Source organism: Lagopus leucura, unplaced genomic scaffold (genome assembly GCF_019238085.1).
Source record: "Lagopus leucura isolate 7727_CA_CO unplaced genomic scaffold, USGS_WTPT01 Super-Scaffold_73, whole genome shotgun sequence".
Taxonomy (NCBI): Eukaryota; Metazoa; Chordata; class Aves; order Galliformes; family Phasianidae; genus Lagopus; species Lagopus leucura.
Window position 1 is genome coordinate 78145091 of NW_024962252.1, and position 26279 is coordinate 78171369.

A 26279-nucleotide genomic window follows, 5' to 3' on the forward strand; every position below is an offset into this window, starting at 1 on the left:
ATTGCTCATCATAAAACTGTTTGATAACGGGAGAATGTAAATTTCACCTTGGGAGAGAGATCACCAGCTATCTCCACTGAGGTTTAACTTTTTAAAATGTACGTTATGTACACAGCATTATACTTCTGGCTTGCTCTCAAGCAGTTCTGAAAGCGGTTCCTCCCTGAGAGATTTCAGAGTTGAGCAGCAGCAAGCAGCCAATGCAGCCGTGCTCACAGAACCCATTGAAAAGCATTAAAGAGTACAGAAAACCCTTCATACTCTGTTTACCTCAGTGTTAGATAAGGAAACAAAACCAACCCGCATGTGGGCAGTAATAGCTGCTATCTCCACACAGATTGCCATGGTTATTTCTATAAGATGGAGGGGTTAATTTCCACAAGTATTCCTTATATGTAATTATTTTGATGCATGGGCTGACTAAGGAGTCTGCAGTTTGATGCTGTACAAATGCCAAGTAGCTTGCTGGTTACCCAATACCATACATATTGATCGTACAAAGAGGTGATTAAGCACCCTAATGTGCTAAGTGTAGGAAGATATTTATTTTTAAAGAGTTCTCTTGCTTAATGCTTTTTCATTAAACGTTTTGTCACTTCTAAAACTGGTCTGACATAATGCACTTTGCTTCTAAACATAGCCTTATTATTTACAGAACGCAGCCAACCTCACACCCATGCAAAAAGGCAAACACTACAGCTGACAACATTTCCTCAGCGGCTCTCACAAGACCAATGAATCATCCGACCTTTAAAGCTGCCTCTCACCAGGCATTAAGAAAATCTTCCCTTGACAAAGAGAGCAGACATCAGGAGCGACGCTGCCCACAAACAAATCTCTGACACGGCATCCTTCACCCAGGGGTTCCCTGGCCACACGTGAGCCTTCTGCCATCTCTATGCAGCCCAAAGTCCTGGAGAACAGAACAACCTAATTGCACAGGACACCATGCCATGGTTTGGTGGTCTTTTTTTTTTTAATGCTCTTAGTCTACTAATGGACTACACGATTAAAGGTTAATAGCATTAGAATTGTTGTAATTGCCTTCAGCCTGGCCCGCATGATGCTGTTGAGCTTTCTGAGAGGGAGGCACCCAGCCCCTGCCCTACGGGTGATCAGCCTGGCTGCCTTCTCCCACTACTTCTAATGAGAACAATCACCCTCAAATCCTGGCTCATGGCACTGCAGCATGCACAGCCAACTCTTTTTGGGGCCCTTCCCCTACCGAGGGTCAAACTACTGTCAAACACCCACAGAAAATCTTATTTTAAGGTGAACTCCAGCTTGATGCCTCTCCAGTTGGCAACTCACCCATTTCTGCATTTTTCACCACCTTTCACATCTGTTCCAGGGGATGTCAACTGTCAAGGAGTTTCAGAAGTTCCTGCTGACCCCACAGTGCTGGCCCTGAGCGACCTCAGCTGTCCTCACACAGCAGGGGCTGTGCTGCTTCTCAGCGCTGCCACTTCCCCACATGAAGGTGATGTGGTGATAGAACAAGGGGAAATGGCTTCAGCTCTAAGAGGGTACATTGAGGTTGGATATAAGGAGAAAGTCTTCTACAGTGAGGGTGGCGAGGCACTGGAACAGGTTGCTCAGTCCCCGTCCCTGGAGACTTCAAGGCAAAGCTGGATCTGGGCCTGGGCAACCTGATCCAGTTGTGGTGTCCCTGTTCATTGCAGGGGGCTGGGACTAGATGGCTTTTAAAGGTCCCTTCCACCTCTAATGATTCTACGATTAGAAGTTTTATTTACTAGAGATGCTGAATTTCCACAAACCCTTCCTTCTGTCCCTTTGGTCAACGTCTCATCAGCTAGCTGATGTATGCTTCATTAAGTAAGCAACACAAGAAAAAATATCTATCTATCTATAATGAAAACAATAAGCAGGAAAAGGTAGGAGCTGTTGAAGCCCTTCCCTTCTTCCTCAGATGTCAGAAGAGCACTCACCCAGCACAGCCCTTTCTGGTGTTAATGTACAATGTTGTCTTTCTGTTCAGCTCACAGAGCAGCACTTGAAATATCATATCTACCCCTAAGAAGAACTGCTGCAATTACTCACACAGTTGGATACATATTTTTTTTTTCCCCCACAAAAAGTTGAGCAGGAAGTTAAATAAGTCTCATCTCTTCAGCAACAGTATGGTATGTGCTGAATGTTTTTAAGATAAGGATGAGAGGATGAATCTAAAGATGAATCTGAAGTATGTCCCCAACCTAAAATTTGTTACACAGCATTATGAAAAAGGTGTTCATGACCAGGAGACTGAAAAGCCGTGGTAAAACACCACGCTTCTCACCCAGCTCGCACATTGTTTGCTCTAGCAGAATATTTCCTACAACTGCGTCTTGCCAAAATAAAAACAGATTTCGGAGCACTAGAAAAAGTATTTTGTTTTTATTATGGTGTTCACATTCCCTGCTCTCAGAGCTGAAGCAATATAGCCTCAAACGCACCGGAAAAATTTGTTTGCTCTACATGCCCAGGCCAAAATCTTTACTGCACCATTAAGTTTAGATGTGTACACGAACTGAAGATGACCACTAGATAAGGGACAAAAAATAAACTCGGAGAGCATTCTCCAGTTTCCCTAACAAGAACAAATCAAATCTTGTACATGTGCCCATAACAAAATGATTATTCACAGAATAAAAGCAAGCCCCATTCAGTCCTTTTCTTATAATAATTTGGCATAGAATTTTTTTTAACCAACACTTATTTTTGAAAGTTTCTCTCAACTACCCAACAGAATCCCAACATTGCCTGAAAATGCCACAGAAGTCAGTATTTATATTTACAGATGAGATGGACTTCCAAGAACTCAAGGAGGGCACTTACAAACGTGATTGTTTCCAGCTCTGTAAAGGTCAAAAGCAGGATCCTTGCAATCCCCAAAATTACTACAATGTAGCCTCAACTTCTCTATAACTCACCTTAAATTCTAGAGATCTGAGAGAACAGAAAATCAGGCTATCAGGACTTGGCACAATAGGTGAGAAAACACCACCACATTTCAATTAGACACAGAAAGCATTCAGATTGCATTCTCTTGCTTCACTGTGGTTGTCCTCCTTTATCAGGAAGTTACTTTCACAGAAAGGTTATCAAGTTGATGGAGAAGGGCTCTTCCTCTAGAAAACTATTCTCACGACTTGAGGATAAGGAAAAAGCGAGTATTCAACAGTGCCAAAAAAAGTTCTCAGTAATACAAACTAGACTTTAAATCCAGGCATCCCTGCAGAGAAGAGATTTACAGAAAAATAAAGTATCTAAGTGAACATCACCTTTCAGATGTGAAGAGAGAAGCGCAGCAGCACAGATTATAAATGTAAACGAAGTCCATGCGGGACATGAGAGATGACCACATGCAAACAGCTGAACACAAAAGGACTTGGTCATGCTACAACCTGGAAGTTACCTGTCTTTTGGTTGACAGCAAAGCAGCCACAGGGTGGGGGAATATAAGTCAGTACAAGCAAAGCAAAGCTAAATCAGACCCATACATCAACAGCCAACACAAAAGCACAGCAAGATTAAATTGTCAAATGGACAGAAGTGTTATTAAATATGCTTAAGATCTCACGCACAGTTTCAAGTGCATGAGCTGGCTCCATACTTACGTGCAACCGTTCAGTGACCTGCTCACTTCGGTGTGATCTTGCCAAAGTGCATTCATCTCTGGGAGCACCCCGTGCAGTTGTTCACTTGCACCAATTGCACTCTCTCCAAACTTTCTTTTTAAACTCTCAATTTAGAGCCGAAAAGCAACATGTCTGCAGTAGACAATCCTTAAATCTAAAATTTTCCTGTTTACACCAACAAAACTTGGATTTGTTGACAGATCAGAAAGCTGCTTGGCAGGTTTTTTTGCATGAACCTCAGGAATAACTTGGGTTGCTTTTGCTTTAGCTTTTGTTTGCAGCACACTGATACATTTACTCAAAGCACAATTTTCTAGAACCAAAGTGAAAACTGGGAATATCTTTACTCGATTCCTTCAAATTTCCTCATCCTTTACACCAACTTCTGCTGTGCAGAATCACGCAGCATCTGAGCAGTTTCATGGCTTATGGTTACATTTGCCATGGAACAAATTAAATACACATACACACATACAGATTTCTATGTATTGGGGTAGAAAATATCTATTAATATTCAACAGAATTACAAGGCCTTACAGAAGAAAGAAAGAAGCCTTGTAAAGCTAGGTTCTTAGCCTGTGATGTGTTCAAAAATTGATATCTATTTCACATGTACACTTTTTTTTTTTTTTTTTTTAACTCCATCTAAATAACAGCATAATTCACACAGGCAGCATAAGAAGCACAGATGTTTTGGTCAAGTCCCACAACAGTTTGCACACAGGCTTGGAAAAAACATATGAAGATTCATTCGTTTGAGTTCGTACTTAATCTCTCGTAAAAACCTGCTGAGGTCAAGATTACAACACTTGCATTTGCATTTATTTCTTTATTCCCTATTCCATTTAACATGTTAATGATAATCAGTTAAGTCTTTATTTTGCTCAGGATGATCAGACAGCAGATTTCAGAAGTGACACAGACTGTTTTGTCTGCAGTACAGGAGTACTCACAGAAATGGAGATGCAAGATGAATTTGACACATCGGAATGACCTGCGGTGGAAGTGACACTTCCTACTCTCAGCATTACACAAAAGCAGGTTAGTTAGCAGATGGCAATATAATTAGGAAAACATAGTTTTAAACCAAATGTTAAAATTGACAAGTTGGGGCATATAGTAAAATCCACAAACAAATTTGATCAAACATCTTGGATTTCTCATGCTAAGAACACACAGCCTAAAAGAATGCTGTTGCTTTTTCTCCCTCCCCAGGCTGCTGAAATCTAAACAGTGGAAGCACGATTAGAATTAGAAACGTGGTGTAGGTGCCAATTAAAGGCGGCGCTAAGAACAAACAGAAGTCTTGACTGACATTTCACTGAGCTGCATGAGCCGTGGCCCTTCTCTTTGGAAATAAACTTATGTGCATGCTCCACTTCCATACAATAAATACTTACAGAAAGTACAAACCCTTTCATTTATGGGAGGCAATACATATCAGGGCAAAAATAGCGCACATATAAGCATTCTCAGAACCGGAGCTTGAGTCCAAGAACTCACACTACATCAGAACAAGGCTTACATTGCAGTTCAGCAGGACATCATGCGAGGTTTATGCTGTAAAAGCAGATCCAACAAACGCATCCCAAGAAGTGCTCTGCAGACCCAAAAGCCTATGGCTTGTTCCTACACGTGCCCACTGCACAGCAACGCCGAGCGCTCAAACATATTTCTGCAATGTCACCAATGGAGGATTCTGTCGGCACGTTTTTTCCTCCAGCTAAACAACTCCACTATAAGTAAAAATAACTAGAAAAAAAACAGTAAAAAGAATTAAAGTGAGGTATTCACAATACAACTACTTCTATCTAAAATATCTTACAAGTACAATTTTCTAGATCTAGCCTCTGATCTTGACAGAACTTCAGCAGGAAAACTGTCTGAACGATCAATTTGAAGCTGAATTTTTAGACTTTAAACAAATGTTCCCAGTAGGCAGAATAAGACTCATTTCAGCTGCACTTGGGATGAATTTACTAGAGCAATTTTAAATAGCGATCTTGGTGTTCTGTCACCCACAAAGAAGCCTACTTAGAGACTCTTGGCTTCCTGCAGCAAAGAACCACATTCCCTGTATAACACATCCATCACCAGGCTGTACCAGAAAAGAAGCCTTGCAAACCCTATCTTTTTTATAAAGAACACTTGCACTTTCTTGGCAAATCCTTCTCAAGAAAATATAAAGCGTATCACACTGTTTTAGCAATCCTTTATTGAAGATAACAAGTTGGTTATGTTCACTGTATTGTATGAAACATCACAATATCATACTGGGAAAGTACTATCAGTACAGGGTTGGACCAGAGCGGATAGTCTGAACAATAAACCATTTTGCATTCTTCATTCCCTATCTTTTAACAACCCCCAAAAAAACAGTAAAGGGACAAATACCTGTTAACATCGTCATTTAGAACACTTTAACTTACAAAGCTAAAATCTAATGAATAAATAAAATATATTGTGGCAATAATCTTCTCTAGACCCCCCCAAAAAAAAAAAAAAAAATTTAAAAAATCAGGTACACAGTGAATCAAAATGATGGGGAAAGCTGGCCTTCGGCACTGCTATGAAAGAGCATGTGGTTTATACAGACTCACCATGGGGATAAAGTTACAGAAAAATACCATGAATTCCATTTCACACAAAACCAGTTGATGACTGTCATTAGCTTAAAACTACACACAAGGGCAATTACATCCTCGCTGAAACACAGTTTAAACAAATAGGAAAATGTTTACAAGGCATCCACAGCATGTAAATCATGTACAGATGGATACATTCATTGTTTCCCCTCCCCAATAGCTTTTACTTTAGATAAATACTTTACTCTTCCCCATTTTCAGCATTTACTGGACTCATTACATGCACAACTCAAAGAAGTCAGAAGAAAAAGTCAAGGTTATTGCAAAAATAGAATTAAACTAAGAATCTTCAAGTACCTTACATGACAGCCACTCTGTACCATGCCCATTGCTTATAAAATGAAAGGTCATTGAACCCATGAAAATATCTCTAATATTTTCTTAATTTAAAATAGATAATTTTAAGTGTATTTATAGTAATCTCAAAGTGATAATTTGAACTTTGAAAATAATGCAAACAATTAAAAATTATACCCATATTACACAAGACTTCTGTCCGTATCTTAAGCTGAAAAAAAATCAAAAAACTATAGAAAAACCACATATAGAACAAAAAAATAATCACAATTTACATTATAATAAAGGCAAATTTTCAGCATTTTTTTTTTTTTTAAAAACCTGCAGCTGTGAGAGATGTCAAAACAAATCACTACTAACTAGAAACTCATCAGTTTGGTTTTAAAAGATTTTCTCTAGCAAGAGTGTAAGGGTGTGTTGTACACATGCGTAAAATTCTTACTGTTTTTAGATGCCTAGAATCTTCATATATTATTGCCAAATACACTTATCTCCAAGCAAGCAGTAGGCAACATATCACAATTTGGACACCGCAGGGAAACCTAACGGTCTGGTAATACAGGTAAAACTGGAAAATTAAAAATAATAATAATAATAATAATAATAATAATACACATCTGATAGCATATTGCCCAATTGAAATTACTTCCAAGCCACAGAGCTGCAAAGCCTTCCAACTCGGTAAAGTGAAATAAGGAACGTCTCACAGAATTACTTGTACTCTCTCGTGCTTGTATGCTGTAATTTCATTTAACCACAGTGTATCTTCAGAGTACAACTACAATCCCATGCAACTCAGGTACATACACTGATCTGCTGAGAGCATCACTCCTTCCTTCCTTTTTAGGGCCAAAGTTCATTACAGATGTAATCAGTATGCCCGAGGCTGGTAAAAATACTGTAGTACAGGCAATGCTAAGAGTGGCAATATCGGAAAACACAAACATGAACGAATGATGGAAAATTCTAATATCTTTCTGCCCATTTCACAAAATGTTGGAAATCCACCAGAAATTTTCCCTTGTATTGAAGAAAACAGATTTAAAAGTTTTTTCCCCCTTTCAGAATCAAAAGCATTTTAGTAGATTTGTAAGGCTACCACGGATCTTCTAGATCTCCAGCACCCTACAGGAAGAGAAGAGGAGAAATATTACTTCTTACCAAAACACAGGACAACATTTTGTTGCACTTTGGATTTAAGCGGCACAATTAATTAGAACACTAGCATCAAAAGACATTTCCCTTCTTTCATACCTGCCAAATTCCACCACAGACATGCTCTGCTCTTCAACTACACGAGAAAATTCACTTCTATGAGACATGAACCCAGTAAAACTACTATAATATAAAGACTTAAACATGACCCAAAGCCACGCTACATCACAGCTGTCAATAGACACCACTGCCTCTACAGAGTAAAAAAAAAAAAAAGTCTAAAGAGTACTAAAACTTCTAAGATTTCCCTGGTTCGTCGGATATTCCCTCAGGCTCTGTTCCACTGAGGCAGTGAAATCTGTACCTATGTTAAACAATGATGTTCTTATGCAATTGTCATGTTACAGACTGACTACTGACACAGCACGTCCAGATACAACTTGTTAGCAGATTAGTTATCACCACTGTAAACTCCCACTATCATCCACGACCTACCCAAATGCATGTGTCGTACATCAAAAGACAAGTAAAAGATTTGGTAGAAGGTAAAACCTAAGTAGAACTACTTGTTTATTCATTTGTGTTACTGATGTTTAACTTGAAATTGAGAAATGTTGCCCAAACTGAGGATCAAGGATGAGTGTGTCAAACTCAAAATTACTGAAACATTTGTAGAAACTGATGAACATCATGGTGAGTTAAAAGGAGAAGCTATGAGAAGTTTCAATAGCAGAAAGACAGCATTTCAAAGTAAGTTTATTACTTGCTTAAAAGAGTCAATATGCATACAGGTATTATTCCACAGCATATTCTTTATTTTCACTTCAACACAAACTCTTAGAACTTGAAACTATGAACTACTTCTAAGTACATTTTCATTTCTGGTTATACGTTATGCTACAACCTGGAAAATAAAAATACAGTCATCTAAAAAATAAGTATGAACAGTGGATACAATCTAAAATGGAAAAAACATACACATTTCAGGAAGAAAAAGTGGCAAACTAAGACATCGTAGGCTTTGTAATTTAGTTGTAATATAAACTATACACAATTCAAATACAAACATGCAGTTATGATGCTGGGGAAAAGGATGGAAGTATTCATAAAATTGAAACCATGTGCACAAAAGATACCATTCAGATGGGAATTATTTTACAATGAGCAAGCATACCATCAAAATGTTCTCTGAGAACATACTTAAATGCTTATTGATTAGTTTATTTTTGCATTAGCATATTAGGTTCCTATTGTTGGGGGTCACAGGATTTAAAAACAAAGTCTCACACGGAACTTAACTGGCTGCTATAGAACATAAAATGCAACTACTGTAATATACAATAGTCTTCCAACTTCTAAGGAAAAAAATATATTTATGTCAACAATCTGTACAAATAACTGAAACTGAAAACAAACAGACTTCTACGATAGATGTGACAAATGTTGAGATATAAACAAAAGAAAATATGCCAAGTGAAGAGAAGCATCAAATTCGCTACGAAAAACAAAGACATCACGTCTGTTTATCGCTCATCTCATTCATCCCTGAATCTTCACTTGAGCTCTGCATTTCAGCAAGGCGACTCCCAGATTCTGTGGGGCTGTGTGGCACAGGGTCACTGGGTCCAGCATGATTATCTGAAGCAGAAGCTGCAGCTGATTCAGCAGTGCACTCTTCTCCCTGCATCTTAGCTAGCCTGTAACTAGTCAGCATCTCTTCCAGAAGGTGGCGGTAGTTCCCCCTATGATTTATTCTTATTTGCCTGAGCGCTTCCACAAATTTTCCCTGTGTTCCACTTTCCTCGGCTTCTCCAGGGTCCTTTTTTTAAGATTCAAGACCCCAAAAAAATCAGCAGTTAAACTAGGATACTTTAGAAACACATTAAAAAAAAAAATAAAAATTCTGACTGAAAAAAAACATCAGCTTCATTCTAACACGAGTACAAAAAACCCCCACCTTGTAAGCAACATCTCAGAACACGTTCATTTTATACAACAATTAAAAAGTGATACTTTTCAGAACAGCATTGTCAACCATTTCAATTTGCTTTGAGCTGGACAGTGTCAAATGCTACCTCCTCCCAGTAAACTTTATTCAGACTGTCTCCCCGTGCACACAGTTTGACGTTCTCCACAACTGTGATCAGCTGTCAGACAGTACAAAATGTGAATATTTAAGCTTCTTTAGCCAACAGGTCAATATCTTTAATTGTGTATTTCTCACAGCCAATGGCAAGGCAGTTCTGTGAAAAACATACTAAAAAGAATAGGCAACTCCTCCTTACTGCAAACAGTTTAACTGAAGCACCACATCAGAATAAATGCTCCAAACTTTAAAACAATCCTATGTTAAAGACTGTTTTTGCATGCCTGATGGTGCCAAGAAAAAAAAAAACAATCAGCTACTTATAGCACCAGGAATGGGGGTGTTTGAAGAATGCAAGATAGAGATTTGGGCAGATGTGTGATATGTGTATTACACAGAAAAATTAACCAGTGGAACAGTCATTGAAAGTCAAATTTAGCAACATACAGCCAAAAAAACCCACCAACAACTAAATAACAAGCACTGATTAAAGATTACAGGTCTCTTCTGCAAAGCACCTATTTGGCTACAGGCCTTCAATGAAAAGTCTGTCACTGCTGTGGGTCTCTGCTTTCTGCAATGGACTTGTACATCTGCCACATGTTTAAACTTCCAAGTGCTAAAAGCGGTGGTGTCACTTTAAGGGAATAGCACATTCTCAATTATTAATATCTAGCAGGTAATCAAACTAGACAAATGGAACTAGATCACTCAAAGCTGGCAGATTTTGCAACGGAGGCAAAATCCAGACTGTTCTCTTTTAATGCTGACCTCATTTTATTGTTATCTAATCCAAAAGCTTCACAAACTGAACAAAGTATTGCAATCGCTCATGTACAACTTAACAACAGTGCTAAGACAGTATCTGGGGTTCAAGAAGAGTTTTTGATTCTGCACTGTTACTAGAATACAAGCACTAAGAATGATTAGCAACGTGTAAGTTAAAAGGGGACAATTCCAGCAAAAAATGGGCGTTGCTGTGTATAATGCCATTCCTCTAAGCCTAATTTATTTCCTAAGTAGAGATGTAGTTCCACTGTGTTTTTCTGGTCTGTTTCACATGCTGCAGCTCTCATGTGCTAGTGTTTTCACAGTCAGAGAAATCTTCAAGAGCCCATTGAGGAGAAGCAAATTAAAGAAGGTATTTCTAATGCATTGAGACTCACCAAGTTGGTGAAAAATCAGAGTACCAAGATGAGACTACAGATATATTCAATTTCTTAGATTTTCACAGAAAAAAAGTTAAATGTATCTATCTAGCTATTATTAAATAAGGCCGTATAGATGAGGAATTATTTCTTTTGTATGTTTGCAGAATATCTAAATTGTGTAATTCCTCAGTTCTGCTCCAAGGTTGACATTAGCAAACAAGCACTAATTTCACAATACTCTGATTTTTCATAGTTCTTTTGGGAGACTGAGCTTAGTATTTTCACTTGTGTGCAACATGCCTGATGTTGATCTCCTCTGCACTTACCACATCTCCCTCAGCACCTGAGGACAAAAACCTCCTCATATGACAGTAGGATAGAAACCATCTCTTCTATGTATCTTGCAATGTGGATACATTACTACATATATTTCTTGCTAATGATGCCTGGCTAGAACAGGTCCCCTAAATTCTCTGAAAGCTAAGATAAGGCAATTGTGTAAGTTAGCACCTGTCTTCCTTCATGTTCTAACTGGACTTAGTGCATCAGTACAGCTGTATTTAACACAAGCATTAAATTCTTACACAAGTTACACACATTTAGATTATTAGTATATAAAAGCCTACTATATATTAGTAACACTAAATTTACAGTGTTTAAGCATATAAATTTTTGGCATTTTGGCATTTTTAAAAGCAATCTGTCACAGCCCTTAATAACATCATTTGCTTCAACAAAGTGCCAGAAAGTAAAATAAAAGCCAGAAAGAAACAACTTATGTCAGGCAAGGTACTCAAACACAAAGCTGGCTTCAAAAAAAGGTCAATGAAACTCCTGGCACAGTCAGTAACTTTCTAAAGTTACTTCTCATTTCTAAATTACACATACCTCCAAGCAGCCCAACTGCACCAGGCAGTAGGAGCATAAACTATGTAAGAAATTTCTATGATTTCACATAAAGTGAAGAGTACAAGTCACCACAGCTGTATCAGAAGCCTCTCTGCTGAAAAACCAGTGGAGTTGCTGGTTGCAAGCCCAATGGAAGGCTCTCTTCAGCCCCCAAATCTGTCCAGTACTTGCACAGTGGGTAAAATTTCTAATGACTGCTAAACCCTGAAGCAAAGCTGCAATCTCTGAACGCTGCCACAGTAATGATTCTTTATCCTCATTAGTCACTCACTCTACACAATACCTACTTATGTTAAAGATTCTCACAAGATAAACAGAACAGAACATACATGTGAAGAACTGAAAGAAGCTACTTCATGAATCACAAGCTCCTGTGGCAGAAACAAGTCTAAGCCAAGCACAATACTAATGGGTATCTGTGTAGTGCAAGCTTAAAAGAAACCTCATCTAGAAAAAGATATCTCAGTTTTGATTTATGTACTTTCTAATAACTTATTTGTCAAGCTATTATAACATCGGGTCATTAGCTGAAATTGTTCAACACTGAAAAGTAAATGCTTCACAAGGAAGCCTATTTTTAAACTGCACACATTCTGGATGAGTTTTTTCCTTTCTTAATGTTTACTTGAATGCACTAGTATTTTAACAAGTGCTTCATTTCTTGTAAAGATAAGAAAAAAGTCTCTGCCCTAATATAAAAATCACGAGATTAAGATGGTTGCTAGTTCCAGCAGACTTAAGCATTACACCCGCACTCTAACAGATAAGTATGCTATTACATACACACGCAGTACAGTCCTCAAGCTTAAGTCAGTGCACCTTCATGCTCTGCAGATTCAAAGCTTTTATCTCCAGTTTGTAATTTTTAGTATTAAGAATTAGGAATATTAAGAACTACTCTTGCTTCATACAGAAGCATTACTTAGATCCCAGTCTTTCATCATTGGTACGGTGCTGTATGTTTCCTTCCTACCTTCTCTTCCTGTTTAAATAAGATGTGTAGCAACATTACCACAATACAAAGGCGTTGCATAACTCTACAGCTTCCTTCCCTTTTTTGCTCCCTCCTTAAACAGCCAGTTTAGATACTAAGGGACCTCTACCTGATACCTAGAACCAAGGACTGAATAGGACAATCATAGCAGTTGTGTTTCTGTCACACTGGAGATGGGTTGGTCCCACTCTCAAAGACAGCAAGATAAACGATTCCTACTTGCTTGGAAAGTACAAACAGGAATTGTAGCCTTCACCAAGTGGCACCATCCTCCTCCCAAACTACTCTGGACCAGAATATCTTACGACCAAAATAAAAATGCACTGACTGGAAAATGGTACCTGTAATTTCATCCAGTGTAGTGTTTCTAAAGTACATCATTCATATCGTTGCTGAAATTTTCACTCAGCAGCAACAGAAGATGATTTCACATTTAAGAAACCAAATTAAAGACTCCAAACAAATACACAGTGATTTTTAAAGGCAATCAGTGCCAAAGCTATATTCCATTCTGAGCACGTAACTTTCAAGTTTACTTCAGTTACCTCATTTTATTAAATTGTAACAGATGTGAAAAAATTTCCCAGGGGGAGTCAATATACAAAAAAAGATGCTGTCCTCCATAGTAGGACTCTAAGAAAACATACATGACTATTAAGGACTAAATTTGAACTATGAAAACAAGCATCACAAAATCACTATGGCAACTAACATTTCCACAAAGTCATCATTATATAAACTTTACTTTTACTTTAAGAAATCACAACAAAATCAGATGAAACAAAAAAGAACTTTGGTAAATAACTTTCCCTCCCAAGCAGGAACAACATTATAATATTTAGGCTAAATATGCACAGCAGTAGCACACAGTTTTCTGAAGAACTAAAGAAGCTGAAAAAAAGAACGTCTTGCAATTATCCTAAGACAGCCAGCCAAACAGTATAACCACTGCTTAGCTTGTTCTCAGGGTACTGTTGCACAGTTTGATACAGCTTAAAAGAGAAACCTATACTTGTCATCCATTTTGAACAGTAACAACAAAAAAGTGAATCCTAATGAAAAAAAAGATTTCTTCTGTATTTGTTCTTTAACAAAACAGAGATGCTACAAAAAACTTTGTAACTTAGAGAATAAATAAACCAAAAATTTGTAGTCAAAGAATAAAATGCCACGAAATTCACGAAGATAACTGGTAATGTTGTGCACCTTGAGACTGTGAATATGCAATAACCCATTTCAAAGTATTTTACTATAAAGATGACTTCTCTCCAACACCACTGCCTGTAATGACCACATGACTGAGGATCTTGTGGCCACCTCCAGAGAAAGAGGAAGAAAAAAATCTGATGAAGAATTTACTGGAAGACTTATTCTATCTTCACAGATTGATTCACAGAAACTGTACAGAAGACAGCAGGTGTAACAACAGTGACCTTTTCAAATCCTTTACAAAGTACCAATTGTTCTTCAAGCAATCCCCCAAATGTTTTTTCAACAAGTTTAACTACAACTGCTATGAATTACTTTCTATGCTACATTATGAAGAACCCAAAGAACAGGTTTAAAGTTACCACAAATCATATTGCCACATAAATATTCTAAACAACCTACTAGGAACAGGGCAGACAAATAAAATCTTTTCAGAAATCAGAACTGAAAACAGAAAGCAATTTAAACTGTTCTTAGGCCACTGCACACAGAGTATATATTTTCCTTAGCTATCCCAAAAGTAGGATTAGTCTTGTTATCAGTGTTCCAAAATTTTCTACACTCTGTGAAAAACGAATATGATAATTCAACAGTAATAAACTATCTTTAAAAAAAAAAAGAAACAACAATCCTACACTGTTTCCTCACAGGCTTGACTAAAAAAGTATTCATCAGCTAGTATGATATCGTCAAGGTAAAAATTCTTTTCTATCAGATCCATTCAAAACAAGCTCAAAATGGAACTCTGTGCTCCAATACATATTTTGTATGATCTTATTAGCAGTGATGTACGATTTTGCTTAGTGTATGACACCAGCTTGATGTTCCCATTAACAAATGAGCAATCAAAAGGGAAACTTACCCCCTCAGTCTCTCTGTGTGGATTCAGTCTACTGTACACAGCTTCAATAATATTACGCCTAAAAAAGAGAAGTTTTTAAAAGCGTGAGCATAATAATAAGAGAGTTCACAAGTGCTTCAAAAGAGAACTTGGAAGTTTGAGTATAACAATTAACTATTTCAGAACATTTACATGTTCTACCTTTAGCCTGTCTCTTAAGATGAAGCCTACTCTTGGTGTCTTTGCACATTTTCCATATAATGTAGGAAATTAACTCATAATTTGTAAAGACTGGGCAAGGCAAAACGTTCCCATCTTCTCCTCCCCACGCTTTATCACTTTACACCTTCAGAAGTTCCAGCTGCATAGTCAGAGTTTGTCAAGAAGGAAACTCCATGCTTAATTCAGCATGCCCACCAACATGCCCTGGAAGATGTATCAGGTAAGCAAAGTCAATCAGATCCCACAGATGCAAGGATTTGACAAGCCCTCAAAGATATCTTAACCCACAGTAAATTAAGCATTGGTTAGAGAACTTCTCACAGCAGAACCAACTTGAAGCAAAATCTGTTGCAGTGAAATAGTTCAAGCAATTCCAGTACTGTACTTACTTGCCAGCTAAACCACCTCCTGGTGGTAAATTAGGAATATTCTCCGCAGATAAAATACGAATAACATGAGCAAGATCAGGCATTCCTTCTTCACCTGATTTCTCCATAATTTCTATTTTAAAAACAGAAGAAAGTCCTTAGGTTACTGATTTTACACCAACCATTCCTTAAGACACTAACGTACAAGACACTACTACTTTACCAGACCTTTACCATTATGAAATGTTGCATGTAAACGATGTGGGTTTTTGTTGTTGTTGTTGGTTTGTGTTTGTTTTTAAACTTTTAAAGTAAGCTATATTTGTATGATTGAATAGAGGTATTCAAACCTACAGCCTGTATTTCCATTCACGCTTCTTGCAAATCTCTGTCAAAGACTCTGAAGCAGACTATGAACTGCAAAAAATATCCTGGGGACAGCAGCTAGGAAGCTAGTTTCACACTAGGAAGTGACAGCTAGAAGCCAGTTTCAATTAACTTCCTATTGCACTGCAACACATACTCAGAAGTTGAATGCCAAAAAGCCAACTGGAATTCACTGTCAACCCTCACGGTATAGCACTGTGTATTGTCAAAGTTCTGACTCTCCTGGATAAAACTAGGACCATCAAGCAATTAAGCCAGACAAGTATAATGGACCATCATCACTCCTAGCGCTGACACAACAGATAAATGATAGTATGCTATTCCATTTTCCAAGCAGAAGTACACAGGTCACTCCAGAAGTAATGCCTCCTATGTAGTTTCCATGGAAATAAAACAACTACAAAGAGGATAAGAACACTACTTGACAGAGCAAATTCTCAGCTACAAAACACCCTTCCTCAACACAGTCCACACCATTAGCTATGCATTTTCACCAGTGACAAACAAGGAGGAGCCTGCACGCTGCACTCACACACATCTGCATGGCTGTCTGGAACGTGGGTTGTCTTTCATGCTGCTGTCACCCCTGCTGAAACGCACCACCCACCCCCTCACTGTGCTCACATCACTGTTTGGTCTCCGTAAACATTCAGCAAATATCAACAAACGTCACTGGGTGACATTTTTATCCTGAGAATCATCCAGATTAAGGAATGAATTGCTACTTTCTGCAGACATGCATTTGAGTTTTTTAGCATAATATTCTAGGCGATTTTTTTCTTCTTAAGTTTCATGTCTAAACATAGAACTCTTACCTAGAACAGTCTGTATCTTGGCTGCTATCCACAGCTAAACAAACCACTTATGCTTCTTACAATCGATTATTCTCCACTTACAGATGCCCAATTTGCTTAAGTCAGGAGAAGCAACAGCTTCAATTTCTGAAATTAGTGAAGCACATGACCTACTTTAAATACTGTACTCTAAGTTCCTTGGTATTTAAATATCTCTTGATGACTGCTGTGTATGTACAAAGTAAGTGATATGCCAGCTTGCAACGCACTTGCTCATTCTGCATCGAGGAAATCTGTGGCAAAGTCCACCAAAGTTAATCCTACTTTTAGAACAGCTTCACTATTGATAAGAAATAAGGCAACTATGCTTTTAATCTGCAACTTTAGATCAACATCACAAAATCTTTGCAATGAATGAGCTAGATATACTACTAAAAGGGATTCAACATCCTTCCACCAAACCTTATGTATATTAAGATTCATACACTCAGTAACAATGAAGCACAGCCAGCAAACAAAATGACAGCTAAGTATGTGTGCTTGACTACAAAAATCTTAAGACTTGGGCCATTTCATCCAAATACATCCACAGAAATCGGCCACAAGACCCCTCAGATTCTGTCCCTTGGTGCAGTACTACCTAGTGAGAAGTAGATGGTATCAGTATAATATAAATGCTTGAGTCACATCTGATAGGAAATGTCTTACATAAAGAAAGACTGTGTCTCATTCCAAACATACTAAAGTAGACACATAACAAGAATAATGAAGCAAGCAATTTCCAAATATTAATGTAAGCTCAAGATTTTTGAAGCTTTTAAAAGGCAATTAAAGCAGCCACGACTAAGGATTATCATGACTTCTTAGCATTAAAATCTTCTACTTAATGCTATGAAAGCACTTCTTAGGAAGCTCTTTAATAACTAAAAGCACCTTCTTTCCATTTTCAGAGGTTGTCCAATTAGAAACTATGGTGAAGAGACAGGTTCCTTTTTCTTTTTCTACTACAAGGATGAGTAGATTCACCAAAACAAGAATCAAGCAAATGACTAAGAACGACCTTTTTGCTCTACACCTTAACTAATGCATATGTAGGTCACTTCGTAACTAATGCCTTCTATTTATTTCCATATAAACCACAGCTGATACAAAGAGCGCAACAGTATTATTTGATAGAGCAGATTCTCAGAGACTGAACAACATTTTCAGCATAGTCACCACCATCAGCTGTGCACTTTCACCAGTGATAAATAAGAGTCCACGTGCCGTGCTTGCAAAAAGCTGCACCAGCGAAGGCGACCAACAGTCAGTGCTGCTACTGCTGAAATGCATCACCCACCGCCTCACTGTGCTCACATCCTCTGTTTGGCTTCCATAAATGTTCAGCAAGCGTCAATGAATATCAATGGGTGCAATTTTTTTCTGCATGGAGAAATTCAGTGACACACCCTTGCTTCATATTCACTTCCATGTCAGATGCTATCTTGTCAGACTGCCCCTCTGCTGACATCTTTCACACAGCAACAAAATATAAGGCTATATTGCTGGGAAGGTTCAACCTCTACTGCTGTACCAACATCCATCTTTGACATAACATGGGCCAACACTGCAAAATAGGAGGCATTACTTCCGAAGCAGCACTCATTTGTTTGATAAAGATTGCAAGAGAAAGAAAACAAATTTACATGCATTTACAAGGTTTTCACCTTTTCAACGATGTTGAGAGTAACACTGCAATTTCTTGTGTTTTTTTTTTTTTTTTACCCTGAATATGCAAAACATGTCTGCAGGATCTTTTTCATTTCTATTGCTAGCATAGACACCTGAAGAATTATTTCCTGATGCTATCATATATTGAAATCCATTGGAGTTCACTACAAAGCAAGTCTACTACTTTATTCCTAAAATACTTTTGACAAAGCTCTTTTGACACAGATATAAGCCTATAGAAAGTTTCAACGAAAAGTCATTCTAGTTTCCAGATTCACAGAATACCTTAAGTTGGAAGAGACATGTAAGTATCACCGAGTCCAATCCCAAAATTCAAACACTATTTCTGAGAGTACTGTTCAGATGCTCCTTGAGCTCGGGACTGTGCCCACTGCCCTGAGCAGCCTGTTCCATGCCCACTGCCCTCTGGTGCAGACCCTGTCCCTAACCCCCAGCTGCCCCTTCCCTGACACAGGTCCATGCTGTTCCTTTGGGCCCTGTTGTTGTCACACACGGCAGAGCTCAGTGCTGCCCTCTGCTACCTGTGAGGAGCTGCAGCTGCCATGAGGCTTCCTCTCAGCTCCTTAGCAAACACAGCAAGTTCAGAGGCTCCTCACGCACCTTGCCCTCCAAGACACTTCACCATCTCTGTAGCCCTCCTTTGGATACTCTCTAATAGCTTTATGCCCTTACACTGTACTACCCAAAGCTGCACCCATTGCTGGAGGTGAGGCCACAGAGCACAGCTGGACCACCCCTCCCCTTGCCCAGTGGCAGTACTGGGCCTGGGACACCCAAGGGCACAGTTGGCCCTTTGCGTGGCCAGGGCACACTTGCTGCCTATCAGAACCCCCAGATCCCTTTTCTCTAGCCTCTTGCACACCATTCTATACAAATATCCATGGTTGCTCCATCCCAAGTGCCCTACCTGGCACTTGCTCAAGTTAAACTTGATTCATGACTGCCCAGCAGTCCAATTTGTTAAGATCTTTCTGTAAGGTCTCTCCATCCTTAAGGGAGTTTTATACAAATGCATATTTTTCCTCAAAGACTACATCCCCAACCAGACAGAACTACAACTGCCTTTTACATCTCAACACTTCATCCATCTCTAGATCCACGATAATGACATAGGAAGGAATTCACTGTTCTACACTGGGTCCAGCTCCAGTGCTGCAGGGCAGTTAGATGTAGTGTATACTCCACACACATAAAATGCACTAACCAACAAAATTAACTGAGTAGTCAACTCAGTTAAAGTTAAGTCAATTAAAGCTATAAGTTTACATTGAACAAGTGCCCCTATTTATGATTTGAAAGGCTGGCTGTTTTTTTCCCCCCTTTGTCTTTTTTAAAATCTCCATGTCTGATACATCCTCTAAAATAAATCAAAACATATCAGAGTATCAACTTCTGTGCCTAGTATTCTCTTACTGTGAGCCATCTGTGGATCTCTAAAAAAAACTGATGCAAACAAAACAGAAAATAGCACTTGAAAGTGACAGCAAGACAGTGAGAAAAGGTTGACCTAGCACAACTTTACCACCCAACACACTTGCATCACTTTGGAAATTAACCAAGTAAGCAACTCAGAACAAGCCATTGTCATAAGTTACTTGATAACAAGTTATCAAGTACTTCAAAACACCCTTTGAAACTTACAACTTAGGAATGCAATTACACACACACCATTGACATAAAGAACCAAGTTAGCAGAACAGCTTTAGCACATAGTTCTTTCATTATAAGTCTCAAAAAGATCTCCTGGTCTTATTTTAAAGGTTTTTTGTTTGTTTTGATAACTCTGCAAAGACTGGACAGAACTATTAACATTTTATCAATGCACATGATCTCAGCATCCTATACACATGTTTATACATGTGTATGAACAGACTACAAAAATTATATATGCAAGTATTTAACTGCTTTTGAGCACAGATAGATATATATATATGAAAGCCACCAAACAAAACCAAGGAAAGCATTCCTCAAACAATGCCTTTTACTCTAAGCCAAACCTGAAAATGCCTGTATCAGAGCAGAGAAAAACCTGCTGTTTTAAGGCTTTGATGGGATAGTTCCATCAGCTTGAAATCTAAGAATCAATAGGGAACAGAAAAAATACTGTGTTGAACTGTGTACGTTCATGAAGAACACCCACCCACTGATAAGATATTCATACCTTACATATTTTTCCTAACTATTCTAATGCTTTAGTTCTTTTTTCTTTCAGTGAAAAACACTTCTGCTCACTATATGAACCTTGAAAGAGGACTGGCATTTTATTTATTTATTTTTTAGGAATCCAACTTCTTTCTAAATGATTCTCCACTATGCAATTTGGTTGTTTGAAGTGTTTTGTTCAAGCTTCTCTACAACTTTTCTGGACTAATAATACTCAAGGCACAAATATAACACACAAAAAACCATAGCTTAATAGCTTTTTTTTTTTTTCCTATGAAAGAGACTATGTCAAAATGACAATTTTGTAGAATTTAAGAATGCAAATAATTATTTTAGAAAAGATAGAGGTAACAATTTCAAATTTTTCCAGGCTGCTCCCTTTCCTTTCTGCGATTCTTGATAGAACTCCCTCAAATATACTAGCACTCTTCCTTGCTAAATACTTAACGTTTGAAGATCTTGCATTCTGTCCAATCAGCTGAACACAGAACAACGCAGGGAACTCAAGTAAGAGAAACAATCAAGAATAGCTGAAGCAACAGAAATTCAGTCCTCAAAGCAATTTCTATGACTTCTAATTTCTATTGACTACTAATGCTGAACTATCATTTCAAACTACATTCAGAATGGCTCTGCATGAATTCAGATTCCAAAGTCTCCATCTTATGTTTGGTGTGTATAATATTAGTTACATGTGACAACGTGGTTAAAATACATCTCTGCTAAGACTTATTTTGATCATCAGAGCAGTAACTCTACCATGTAACAATAATGCCTAATTATTAGTTAACAGTGCTTCCTACATCATTTCCACAGTTCATTCAGATGATCTAACTTGAAGTTACTTAATAGCTTTACTATTAATCTTATCGTTCACTCACAAAAGCAACAAAATACACTGTAGTCCTAAGTATTTTTCAACCATCTGCAAATTGAGAGAGGAGCCACCAACAAGTCAGGAATGCTAACTCCATAAGCACCATGTGCACACCTAACTGCTGACAGCAAAGGTAACTGCTCCTGGCTCTCGCCCAGAGCCTATTAACAGCTTGTGTACTCTTGTTCAGACACAGGAAGATAATAGTTATTTATCTTAACTAGAATCATCAAGAAAGTCTGGGATGTAAGCCAAGGTCTGAGAAATGCGTCTAAAGGTCACATTTGAAGTGACCATTAGATCTCAATGATCTCAAAAGAAAAAAGAAATATATAAGCCATTTCAATTTAGATCCCATCTAAACCACATGTGGAATGGGGAGGAAGAAACCATACACAACACCAGCACATTCAAAGGTAACTATGCTATGGCCTGAAGGTCTTCTCATAGATTTTCAAAGATTAAGGTTTCTTACATCAACTGTCTACATACCTGGAACATAAACAAGAAAAAAAATAATTCTAAGTGTACCTCGTTTGGTCACATACGACTAATAAAAATCTTACCTAGACAAAGAACACCAGTACAGTTGTTTCTCTGAGATGAAAAATTAAATACAATCTCTACAGTAAATGTCATTTATAGCATTAAAGCTAGTATCAAAGAATCCTTGTTCCTAAGTGGCAAAACTGACAGGCATCCATGGCCATCAGGTTACAATGACAGCAGACATTTTTAAGCAAACTGTTGCATTCTACACTGAATTAGTGTTATGAAAAGTTATGAGTGAGCTGTAGTGTTTTTAATTTGTTTTTGTTCTATTTGTGTCACTGTTTGCTCTGATACGTACACACACACAATTTTCCTGAACTCCTTGGATCTAAAGTGCAGGATTACTTCTCATTCATACTCAGTCCTACTTATTTGAATATGAACTATTTTCTAATAAGTAGGTCCAATCAGTCCTTTACATATCTACCCATTACAGAGTATTGAAAAGCCAGCGGGTCTCAGATTTTAATAAAACCAACATGAAAAACAAGGGTAGAATCTATTAGCCATGTGATAGCTCTGGAGTCCTGTATTAGTAATCCTAATCAAATGCTTTTGACTTTTAGTAGAAGGAAATTAGCATTTTACCTCTACAGATTACAGACTCCATGCCTGGCTGCCAACAAAGATTCAGGAACCACGTTGAAAAAAAATTTGTTAGGCATGCTTTCTTTTAAAAAAAATAAAAATGTTCAAGCTCAGGCAGACACCCTCCAGAGACCTGATCTATGTCACAGAGACCTTGTTACAGTCCCGAGATTGCAGGTAAGAACCAGTAGGAAGGCACCAAAGTCTCAAAAATCCTAAGTCCTAAGTTTGAAGTCTCATGGACCATTGCTGAACAGTTCTGCAGGCTGCTGATATTGCACTTCTCATTAGGAACACAAAAGCACCAACAAGACAGCAGTACTGCAATACTAGCAGTCACTCAACACCTAGCACCAACACATCTAAGGCAGCTGCATAACTCATTGTCCAAACAGAGACCACCTCTATAAAGTATAGTTAAAACTGAATAGAGTAGTAATCAAGAACACTCTAATCCAGTCTTGAAAGAAGTCAAAGGGTTCAAATCCTCTCAACTTCCTTCCTCAGCCAGAACGTTCTTCAGAAAAAGTGCTGTCGTGACAGATCCAGCAGCTGAGTTAATAAGCTACATTATACATAAACACATGACATTTCCTCAGTGCTCTTCTGATGAGGTTACAGAAGTTGAAAAATTCATAGCAACAAGGTTTTCAAAACCTCTTTAGACCATCTCTCTCTAATGATGCTATTTCACAGTATTAGCCCAGTCACATTTGTAACATCAAGACAAACTGTTCCAGGAATAGTTCTTTCCATGCCTGAGTTGCCTCCACAAAAGCCTACCCCAATATGCAATCAGTGTTATGAAAACACAAACTTTCAGCATCTACAATGAACTTCAGTCAATTCTACCAAACTCAACTATATCTGGGTCACTACGTAAACCAACAGTGAAACAAACCTAGAAGCTGCTACACACAACCATCATGCCAGACCTCAGAACAGCCTTAACTGATGATAAAAAGGTTTTTAATTAGAAACAGCAGTGTGAAAGTCTGTTCAAATGTCAGTTCTGCCAACACATGGACAGAACATGGTAGAAAAGGAAAAAATATACAAGTGCTAGTCTCTCATTCTCAATTGAACTACCTTTCCTTTAACTGTTTCTGCTGAAGGGAAGATGCTGCATTCAACACTTGGGATAAGTAAAACCAGTAAATTAATGAAATTAATAACTGAACAGGTTAGTGACCAAGTTTACTCCTCCATGAAAATTCTACAGGATTAAACAACTTTTATTCATGAACACATACACTTATATTTCAAGCATTCAGAATCCAAAAGGATGATATAAAATAATACGAAGGTCTTTCATTCAAAGGAATTTGGATCAGCTATCTGTAAAAGTTTACACAAGTTATCTTTAAAACTGATATTTTACAATAAACTCAGAACTGTGTTTAACAGAAGTGGTCAAACAACTTGCCAGCTGTGAATCCTTTAATGAAGAACTGAACATTTTTCTGCCAAGCTTTCACAAAAAGTGATGCAAAACAAATACCACAAATATCCTTCTAATGATATTTCATAAGCAAAACATTAACAATACCACTATTTTATTAGATAACACAAGCCTCTGCAAGGTCAGTGGTTGCATACTGTCTTGTGAAGACAGAGGTGAAAGGCTCAAGTTTACATTAAGAAAACACATGTAAGCATGTGCCTTATAACTTCTCTCTTGACGTTTTTCCTGATCATAGCACCACGGCAGCTTACAGGGCTTTTGTTTGTTTTTGCTTTCATGCTCAAGAAGGCTACGAAAGTATTTCTAATGAACAAAACGGATTTCTTACCTTCAACCCGTGATTCCAAGTGCTTATCCAATTCTGCATCTTTTTTCACTGCCTCATCTGAGACCTTAGGAGCATTTGAAAGACAAACTAGTACAATACTCATGTTATCACGACTCCCCTACGTGACAAAGGGAAAAAAACAAACAGTTAAGCTTTTTAGATTCTCCTGTTCTTGTCATCACTCATATTTTCACTTGTTTCAAGTACGGTACTCTAGATCTAACTGGGAAAATGAAGCCTTGCAATACGACAGAACTTTGATTAATAAGAACCTCTCTCTCAACTAATCTATTCGCTGAAATTGAATTCTACTCATTCTACTTTCCATTTAGTGTTTAAGTTGAAAATACTTCAGGCATTTATTTATGTGAGTTCTTAAAAAATACAACTTTTTGAACAAAATAAGAACTGTAGAAAAAGATTTAAGACAACTGGTAAGACATTTATACCGTCATTTAACGTTAGCCTTAACCCAAATTAACAAAATCATGTTGGAAAATGAAATGCAGAATATTTATTCTGAACTACTGGAATAGTTAGCTCCAGCTAGTAATTTACATCAGTCTGAGAACATTCATAAAAGCATGCTTATCAGAAAGCATCTCTGTCACATACATTGCACCTTAAGAAAAAGAGACAAATTACAAAATAAGAATTCACTTAGCATGGTCAATCTGATCTCACAGACTATCTTGTACTCACAGCATTATTAGCCAAGAGCTTTTTCAGGTACCAATTTGAATGCCAGTTCTTCACTTGTAAGCTTCAATATAGTTCTTTCCTGGTCTTTTTTCAAAATTACAATCCATTGCTAAATATAAAAACACATCTGCGTCCAATTATCCTACAAGGACATTCAATAAAAACTAAACCTAGTTTGAAATATAAGCTGTCTTTTTTCCTTTATGATTCTCTACTCTTGTACTAAATATGAAATCATAATTTAAATAGCTCCTCCTCATCCAAACTCAGCCAGAAATTTAGTTGCTGCAACACCAACCTACTGAGTAGTTCCTATCCTTTAAGATAACTTGATCTCCTGAGGAAACCAAGTAGGAATCTGATATGATAATAAATTCCTTCAAAAGTACACATGCCCACATTCTTTTCCTGTATCAAGCATATATATATCACAGAATCATAGAATAAGAGAATCACAGAATGGCCAGGGTTGGAAGGGACCTCAAGGATCATGAATCTCCAACCCCCCCTGCCACGTGCAGGGCCACCAACCTCCCCATTTAATATAGACCAGGCTGCCCAGGGTCCATCCAATCTGGCCTTGAACACCTCTAGGGACGGAGCATCCACAACCTCTCTGGGCAGCCTGTTCCAGCAGATAATATATATATATTTTAAAACAGCATATAATACTTCACATTCTGAAGACAAGACTGTATTCTAATCTCATCACGCCTTGAACAGATCAAAACTTCAAAAAAAAATAAGCAAAAGGTCAGAGGTCAGTTTACTGAAAGTGTACTAAAAGGACAAGCCATTAATGAGGCTAGACAAGTACCTGATCAGAAAATCCAAAGTATTTAATCCAATTATACAGCATATGGCATTACTGAAAGAAACTACTTACCCTTCATTGTTAAAATTTCTCAGAACTGCCTGTTTGGTCTATTGCCTTTATATGCAATAGTAAAAGCTGCACTTCTCAAGGCATGCTTGGAAATGGTGAATCTAAGGAAGATACGCAGACCAACGTGCAATAGCTCCTAACAAACTCAAAGAGTGCAAGCAAACTCTTGTGTCCGAGTAGTTTTTCTTCACATGAGCTCACACAATTAGCTGAGTACAGAAAAGATAGTACAAGCACACACTCTATGCAAAGGAGAGCAACTGCTCAACTGAGAAAAGCAACGAAAAT

General features: G+C 37.9%; 2 protein-coding genes across 9 annotated transcripts in view; one reads left to right on the plus strand and one right to left on the minus strand.

Annotated features, from left to right (window-relative positions):
• Nucleotides 1–2569, plus strand: part of PREPL (prolyl endopeptidase like) — a 34664-nt gene extending 32095 nt beyond the window's left edge. Inside the window, exon 15 of the mRNA XM_042895343.1 lies at nucleotides 656–2569. Within this exon, the coding sequence (XP_042751277.1) occupies nucleotides 656–703 (48 nt within the window). The 3' untranslated portion in view covers nucleotides 704–2569. The remainder of the gene's footprint in view (nucleotides 1–655) is intronic.
• Nucleotides 2570–4450: 1881 nt separating this feature from the next.
• PPM1B (protein phosphatase, Mg2+/Mn2+ dependent 1B) overlaps nucleotides 4451–26279 on the minus strand; it is a 54936-nt gene continuing 33107 nt past the window's right edge. For 6 of the 8 annotated variants that reach the window (XM_042895351.1, XM_042895350.1, XM_042895356.1 and 3 more), the window contains 4 exons: nucleotides 24404–24521; nucleotides 15540–15651; nucleotides 14950–15007; nucleotides 8477–9557 (listed from right to left, as the gene is read on the minus strand). In XM_042895351.1, coding sequence (XP_042751285.1) covers nucleotides 9252–9557; nucleotides 14950–15007; nucleotides 15540–15651; nucleotides 24404–24521 — 594 coding nt within the window. In that variant the 3' untranslated portion in view covers nucleotides 8477–9251. Of the gene's footprint in view, nucleotides 5394–5836; nucleotides 7709–8476; nucleotides 9558–14949; nucleotides 15008–15539; nucleotides 15652–24403; nucleotides 24522–26279 lie in introns of those variants that run through there. The other 2 variants (XM_042895354.1, XM_042895355.1) reach the window with 2 other exon arrangements.